This window comes from Salmo trutta, chromosome 27 (genome assembly GCF_901001165.1).
Source record: "Salmo trutta chromosome 27, fSalTru1.1, whole genome shotgun sequence".
In the NCBI taxonomy this organism is placed as follows: Eukaryota; Metazoa; Chordata; class Actinopteri; order Salmoniformes; family Salmonidae; genus Salmo; species Salmo trutta.
The window spans coordinates 45,009,113-45,017,352 of NC_042983.1; the positions used below are offsets into that span (position 1 = coordinate 45,009,113).

At 48.2% G+C, this 8,240-nt stretch overlaps 1 protein-coding gene across 3 annotated transcripts in view; it reads left to right on the plus strand.

The window, feature by feature from the left end:
- The first annotated feature begins 1,525 nt into the window (after window positions 1-1,525).
- Window positions 1,526-8,240, plus strand: part of LOC115165058 (terminal uridylyltransferase 7) — a 44,719-nt gene continuing 38,004 nt past the window's right edge. The window contains exons 1-9 of one of the 3 annotated variants that reach the window (XM_029718092.1): window positions 1,526-1,705; window positions 2,467-2,742; window positions 2,826-3,007; window positions 4,012-4,169; window positions 4,537-4,653; window positions 4,751-4,928; window positions 6,627-6,715; window positions 7,658-7,709; window positions 7,843-7,912. In XM_029718092.1, coding sequence (XP_029573952.1) covers window positions 2,483-2,742; window positions 2,826-3,007; window positions 4,012-4,169; window positions 4,537-4,653; window positions 4,751-4,928; window positions 6,627-6,715; window positions 7,658-7,709; window positions 7,843-7,912 — 1,106 coding nt within the window. In that variant the 5' untranslated portion in view covers window positions 1,526-1,705; window positions 2,467-2,482. The remainder of the gene's footprint in view (window positions 1,706-2,466; window positions 2,743-2,825; window positions 3,008-4,011; window positions 4,170-4,536; window positions 4,654-4,750; window positions 4,929-6,626; window positions 6,716-7,657; window positions 7,710-7,842; window positions 7,913-8,240) is intronic. The other 2 variants (XM_029718090.1, XM_029718091.1) reach the window with 2 other exon arrangements.

Here is an 8,240-nt window from a genome sequence, read left to right on the forward strand (position 1 = left end):
TCTTGTTTCTCATGGTCTGAGTCCTTTAGGTGCCATTTGGCAAACTCCAAGCGGGCTGTCATGTGCCTTTTACTGAGGAGTGGCTTCCGTCTGGCCACTCTACTACCATAAATGCCTGATTGGTGGAGTGCTGCAGAGATTGTTGTCCTTCTGGAAGGTTCTCCCATCTCCAAAGAAGAACTCTGGAGCTCTGTCAGAGTGACCATCGGGTTCTTGGTCACCTCTTCTCCTCCGATTTGCTCAGTTTGGCCGGGCAGCCAGCTCTAGGAAGAGTCTTGGTGGTCCCAAACTTCTTCCATTTAAGACTGATGGAGGCCACTGTGTTCTTGGGGACCTTCAACGCTGCAGAATTTTTTTGGTACCCTTCCCCAGATCTGTGCCTCGACACAATCCTGACTCTGAGCTCTACGGACAATTGCTTCGAACTCAGTGTTGGGTTTTTGCTCTGACATGCACTGTCAACTGTGGGACCTTATATAGACAGGTGTGCCTTTCCAAATCATATCCAATCAATTGAATTTACCACAGGTGGGCTCCAATCAAGGATGATCAATGGAAACAGGATGCACCTCTCCTTAATTTCTAGTCTCATAGCAAAGGGTATGAATATTTATGTAAATAAGATATTTATGTTTTTTGATTTTTTATAAATTTGCAGAAATGTAACAAAAAAAGTTTTCTCTTTGTCATTATGGGGTATTGTGTATAGATTGATTCGGAGAAAAAAGGCAGCAGGTAGCCTAGTGGTTAGAGTGTTGGACTAGTAACCGAAAGGTTGCAAGACTGGATCCCCCGAGCTGACAAGGTAAATATCTGTCGTGTTGCCCCTGAACAAGGCAGTTAACCCACTGTTCCTAGGCCGTCATTGTAAAATAAGAATTTGTTCTTAACTGACTTGCCTAGTTAAATAAAGATATCAGTTTTAGAATAAGGCTGTAAAGTAACAAAATGTGGAAAGTCAAGTATACTGAATACTTTCCGAACGCATTGTAACTAAAATTGATAAGCATCTAGATGTCACCTTGATACATACAGTACATTTCAATCTACTACTCAATAGGGAAGGCATGAAAATTCATGGTCCATCTATATTTGGGTTGTGGTTTTTGGGGACTCAAGTCACATGCACATTAACGCTCAGTGATCTCAGGGGGGCAGCACAAGCAGCACCAATGCCATCCACCTCATATAAAAACATGACAGACATTGAATGAATATAAAAATGTTAAAAATCTATGAGTGATGGAACAACAAAAAAAATTGTTCCCAGCAACAATTATTTGAATAATTCAATGGATGTTTTGGTGCATAAAGCTGATAGGTAAAGTGCTTGTAGACCGGACCGCTAGTTGTTCCCTTGTGGCTCAGTTGGTAGAGCATGGTGTGTGCAACGCCAGGGTTGTGGGTTCGATTCCCACGGGGTGCCAGTACAAAAAAAAGAAAAAAAAATGCATGAAATGTATGCATTCACTACTGTAAGTCGCTCTGGATAAGAGCGTCTGCTAAATGACTAAAATGTAAAATGTTCACACGCGTATCTGTCCCCTCATTGGCTGGAATGGTCCCAGTTTCTCTTCCGGACTGCCCTGGAGACGGTTGTTAAGAGTGGCGGCTTGAATATCATGGATCATCTGTGTTGTGCTATTTTAAAACTAACGATATAGCGAATAAACACAGTAGCATGCTGGCCATACAAAGACAAAAGGTATTTCTAAATATCTACCTATTATTATTATTATTGGTAACCAGTTATTGTTCGTGTGTTAGCTAGCTAGCAGTGCATCCCAATGGACAGTTAGCATGAGTAGCCAGCTAGATATCAGGCTAGCTAATGTAGTTAGTTAACTATTCACTTTAGCGGTTTCATTCCACAACAGATGGTGAAATCAGACAAAGCCAGCTATTGTTTTTTTTGTTGTTTTAGTAATAACGTTAGATCCAACACATGCCAGTCCGAAGTATTTAGTTTTAGATAAGCAAAAAGTCAGTAGCAAGCTAGCTAAATGTCACGTCATGGTGGCTTTAGTTAACCAACTAGTTAACCTGGTGACAACATGCTAACAGCTAGTTGTACATTTGCCAGTCGAGTTGTTTTTTATATGTAACGAAAGTCTTAGCTAGCTAATATGTGATCCACACAACGCGCTGCCAGTTGTTCGTAAACCATTGGGCCTTATTAATAGTTAAAGTGCCAAACTACTAGCAGCTAACTTTAGCTAGTTAGCTAGCCTAGCTTTTGAAGAAGTAACAGATATAGAGAGGTAAGCCAAATGAATGAACTGTCATTACCAGTGCTCGCTGTATGAGTTTGTGGCCACTTAGTGATTGTCTAGGGTTTCGTTAGTATTTCCTCCACAAACACCCTGGACCAGAGCTAGTGGCCACTACTACATTACCCAGAAGTAGTAATGAAGTAGCAATGCATTTGATTTGAACTAGCTACTTCTCTCCTTGTCTCTCCCACAGGTCTAGTAGAAACACCATGGAAGAGTCAGGAGGCAGGCCACGTTACCCTAAACAGGGAGGCCGGGAGAAGGTCCCGGTGGCAAACGAGGCAGAGGCCTGGAGGAACCAGGACGCTGGGAGAGGATACAGCACCAAGCCGGAGAGGGGTGGCCACGGTGGGTTCTACCGCGCCAGTCCCAAGAAGGGAGGGATGGAGCCCCTCAGCAGCTCCCCTAGGGGGGTGGTGTTCAAGGGGGGGCAAAGCCCCTCTCAGAGGGAGGGTTTCCAGAGACCCAGGTACCAAATACACTTATTCCTAAAACGGAACATTTCCCATAGGAAAACATGTCACACTAAGTTGCCATGCTAACACTTTGCAGGTACCCAGAGAGCCAGCAGGCAGAGGACCTGGTCGAGGGTCGGGAGGAGAAATGGAGAGAGCGCCCCTCACAGCGCTGGAGGAGAACATCTCAGGGAGAGGACCCAGGAGAGGACTGGGAGCAGGGACGGAGGGACAACGCTGACAACACAGCTCACAGCTCAGGTAGACTTCACAGCTCAGGTAGACTACACAGCTCACAGCTCAGGTAGACTACACAGCTCACAGCTCAGGTAGACTACACAGCTCACAGCTCAGGTAGACTACACAGCTCACAGTTCAGGTAGACTACACAGCTCAGGTAGACTACACAGCTCACAGCTCAGGTAGACTACACAGCTCACAGCTCAGGTAGACTACACAGCTCACAGCTCAGGTACACTACACAGCTCAGGTAGACTACACAGCTCACAGCTCAGGTAGACTACACAGCTCACAGCTCAGGTAGACTACACAGCTCACAGCTCAGGTAGACTACACACCTCAGAGCTCAGGTAGACTACACAGCTCACAGCTCAGGTAGACTACACAGCTCACAGCTCAGGTAGACAACACAGCTCACAGCTCAGGTAGACAACACAGCTCACAGCTCAGGTAGACAACACAGCTCACAGCTCAGGTAGACAACACAGCTCAGGTAGACTACACAGCTCACAGCTCAGGTAGACTACACAGCTCAGGTAGACTACACACCTCACAGCTCAGGTAGACTACACAGCTCAGGTAGACTACACACCTCACAGCTCAGGTAGACAACACAGCTCACAGCTCAGGTAGACTACACAGCTCACAGCTCAGGTAGACTACACAGCTCAGGTAGACTACACAGCTCACAGCTCAGGTAGACTACACAGCTCACAGCTCAGGTAGACTACACAGCTCACAGCTCAGGTAGACTACACAGCTCACAGCTCAGGTAGACCCAACCAACACCCAGACCTGAGTTATCTTCAGTAGGCATGGGGTGGGGCTATCCGTAATCTGTAGGTTGTCTACATGGGGTGCGTTCCACATTGCAGCCAATTTTAAAGGCGAGTCGAGTATGACGGATCAACAAATCACCTTGCATCATAAATAACTACTCAATATTAGTTGTAGATCAGTCAGTCACAATTAAGCCACAATTTATATGGCTGTGGAGTCAGGAAGTTGTCTGGACTACGGGTAACGTGACTTGGTTTCTCCAGGGGGGAAGAACCGTAGGAACCGTGACCGGAGGCGGGGTCTAGGTGAGGAAGACCGTGGGCTGGTGGTGGATGAGTCATCTCTGTCAACCGAAGAGCTGCTGGGACTGAAACGGGCGGAGGAGAAGATTGGCAGAGAGGAGATCTTCCGTCTGAAGAAGGTGTGGCATCCGACAGGAGAGGACAGGAGTACAGTGTCACTCACGTTCCTGTAGTATTTCCAACGATATACATTTTGTTCTGGTCCCCGCACGCACACAGAACTGATTTAACTAATCAGAGGCTTGACTTACTTCCTGAGTCCTCTACGGACACGGAGCGCGTTCCTCTGCCCAGGCGTTGCTGACTCATGCCAGATCTTACAATGCCTGCATAGTTATTTTACGTATCTAACCACATCACGTTATAGCAGCATGGTGCCTGGCGGCACAGCCCACGCATTGGTTGATGCAGGGGAACGTGACCAATGACTGCCATCTCTGTCTGTCTGTCTGTCTGTCTGTCTGTCTGTCTGTCTGTCTGTCTCAGAGGTCCCGCAGTAACCCCAGCGCTGTCTACACCTGCTGTCTGTGTGAGGTTCTGCTGGACTCTGTCTCTGAAGCTCACAGACACGTCAAAGACAAGTGGCACAAGAGGAGAGCCAAGGTTAGAACACCTGATGCTATTCACTTCTACGTTCTATCATCCAAAACAATGTGTTCATTATATGATCCCCCTCGTGTGTCTGCTTCCTCTCGTGTAGGAGCGTCGAGAGGAAGTGATGTTGACGGATCTCGTACCCCCCGGGGCGGAGCAGGTGGCGGCGGTGGGCGTGGCCCTGGAGGGCGTGGTCAGAGAGATGGGGATGAGTGACCAGGATGTAGAGAACAGACGACGGATCGTCTCCAACATGCAGGAAGTCCTAATGTCCGTCCTGCCTGGTGAGAGAATGACCGGAGTAGACTGGAGGGATAGAAGAGTTTATCTTTACGCCGTCTGTATACATACTGTTTGTTGGGTTTGCTCCTGGCAGAACTTGGCTAGGTGATGTGAACTCTCCTCTCCTCTCTCCTCTCAGTAGGACCTGGCTGCTGCTCTCTCTCTCCTCTCAGTAGGACCTGGCTGCTGCTCTCTCTCTCCTCTCAGTAGGACCTGGCTGCTGCTGCTCTCTCTCCTCTCAGTAGGACCTGGCTGCTGCTGCTCTCTCTCTCCTCTCAGTAGGACCTGGCTGCTGCTGCTCTCTCTCTCCTCTCAGTAGGACCTGGCTGCTGCTGCTCTCTCTCCTCTCAGTAGGACCTGGCTGCTGCTGCTCTCTCTCTCCTCTCAGTAGGACCTGGCTGCTGCTCTCTCTCTCCTCTCAGTAGGACCTGGCTGCTGCTGCTCTCTCTCCTCTCAGTAGGACCTGGCTGCTGCTGCTCTCTCTCCTCTCAGTAGGACCTGGCTGCTGCTCTCTCTCTCCTCTCAGTAGGACCTGGCTGCTGCTGCTGCTCTCTCTCTCCTCTCAGTAGGACCTGGCTGCTGCTGCTCTCTCTCTCCTCTCAGTAGGACCTGGCTGCTGCTGCTCTCTCTCTCCTCTCAGTAGGACCTGGCTGCTGCTCTCTCTCTCTCCTCTCAGTAGGACCTGGCTGCTGCTGCTCTCTCTCCTCTCAGTAGGACCTGGCTGCTGCTGCTCTCTCTCTCCTCTCAGTAGGACCTGGCTGCTGCTGCTCTCTCTTCTCAGTAGGACCTGGCTGCTGCTCTCTCTCTCTCCTCTCAGTAGGACCTGGCTGCTGCTGCTCTCTCTCCTCTCAGTAGGACCTGGCTGCTGCTGCTCTCTCTCCTCTCAGTAGGACCTGGCTGCTGCTCTCTCTCTCTCCTCTCAGTAGGACCTGGCTGCTGCTGCTCTCTCTCTCCTCTCAGTAGGACCTGGCTGCTGCTGCTCTCTCTCTCCTCTCAGTAGGACCTGGCTGCTGCTGCTCTCTCTCTCCTCTCAGTAGGACCTGGCTGCTGCTGCTCTCTCTCCTCTCTCGTTGAATGACACTTCATTGAAGAATCCCGTCCATAGTTCCCACCCCTACTGTTGAAAAATAAACCAAAGAAGGGTCCCTTAGACTTCGCCTTGCCTTAACAAAAACAAGATGTGCTCCGCGAACAGCCGGAACACTAAAACAAACTCAAATCTCACAAGGTTGTTGTAATATGAACTGGACTGGTTTTACTTCCTGTCTTCAGGCTGATGGCTGGGTTGATAAAGACTGGACCAACCATGCTGGGTGGGGATGAGGACTGGTTGGTAGACTGGACCAACCATTTTTATAGGGAGTCCGGGTCCTCGTTTCTGAGGAACTGCCCCTGGGGACTCCAGGTCCTCGTTTCTGAGGAACTGCCCCTGGGGACTCCAGGTCCTCGTTTCTGAGGAACTGCCCCTGGGGACTCCAGGTCCTCGTTTCTGAGGAACTGCCCCTGGGGACCCCAGGTCCTCGTCTCTGAGGAACTGCCCCTGGGGACTCCAGGTCCTCGTTTCTGACGAACAGCCCCTGGGGACTCCAGGTCCTCGTCTCTGAGGAACAGCCCCTGCCTGCTGGGGACTCCAGGTCCTCGTTTCTGACGAACAGCCCCTGCCTTCTGGACTTCTAAAGTATCCCTTCTTATTCTTTCAGAGGTGAAGCTCAGGCTCTATGGGTCTTCCTGCACCACGTTTGGTTTCAAGGATTCTGACGTCAACATTGATGTCCAGTTCCCCCCTCATGTGAGTTGTGTGTGTGTGAGGTGAGGTGTAGGTGTGTGGTGTGTGTGTGTGTGTGTGAGGTGAGGTGAGGTGAGTTGTGTGTGTGTGTGTGTCCTATTTTCTGAATGAGCAGTTCAGTCTGCTAATCTTCAGCGTTGTATTGTGACATGTCTTCCTCTGCATTGATGTTGTATCTACACTGAACAAAAATATAAACCGCAACATGTAAAGTGTTGGTCCTCATGTTTCATGAACTAAAATAAAAGATCCCAGAAATGTTCAATTCGCACAAAAATATTATTTCTCTTTTTGTGCTTAAATGTGTTAACATCCTTGTTAGTGAGCATTTCTCCTTTGCCAAGACAATCCCATCTACCGGACAGGTGTGGCAAGTTGATTAAACTGTATGATCATTACACAGGTGCACCTTGTGCTGGGGACAATAAAAGGCCGCTCCTAAAATGTGCAGTTTTGTCACAACAACACAATGCCACAGATGTTTCAAGTTGACGCAGCATCCAATTGGTAATGCTGACTGTAGGAATGTCTTCCAGAGCTGTTGCTACATAATGTAATGTTCATTTGTGACCGATCTCCTTGATTCGGTCTTATGTAACAACATTTTTAAATGGTGTGTTTTTTTTTTTACATTGGATAATAGTAGAGACTCAGAGCTAGAAAATGGTATATCATACACTACAGTTGAGGAACAATGGGATGGTAATTCTGATTTGATAAACTTGTAACTTCACTTTTGAGAAAATGGCCTTTGGATGTTTTGGTACCTACTGGAGAGCTCTTCTTTGTCTCCACCCATTCAGCATCATTCACACCCTCTTAAGCTTTAGCCCCACCTATTTCTTTATGGATTCACATGTAAGGTCATGTGCTAAACTGTGTGTGTGTGTGTGTGTGTGTGTGTGTGTACACGGTTAACTGGTTTATATGTGTCTGTATTCACAGATGCATCAACCAGAGGTTCTGTTGCTGGTTCAGGAGAGCCTGTCTGTCAGCCGTGAGTGCCTTCTACCTCTTGAGATGCTACGCTAGCTAGAATACCCATAATAACCAATGATACTTTTTAGCGTTTTTAACATTGTGATAGCCATCGATGGGAGTGATCACACGGAGATTTTGGTGATTTCTAGTTCTCTATGAGAGCCTGGAGGCAGACTTCCACGCCAGGGTACCTGTGGTCATCTGTAAAGACAAGGACAGGTCAGTCCATTTAATCACATCCCGTTGTTAGTGAAGCTGGACAGGTCAGTCCATTAATCACACCCCGTTGTTAGTGAAGCTGGACAGGTCAGTCCATTAATCACACCCCGTTGTTAGTGAAGCTGGACAGGTCAGTCCATTAATCACACCCCGTTGTTAGTGAAGCTGGACAGAAGCTGTTCTTTGTAATGAGCTGTTATCTGGCTACATGACAGTTGTGTTGTTTAACACTAATCTTCCTGAAAATAACCAGGTCTCCTTTTGACTGATGTGAAAGTGTGGCTGATGGGACATGTAGTTTTCAGGTACGCGAAGAAACCTGTCTGTC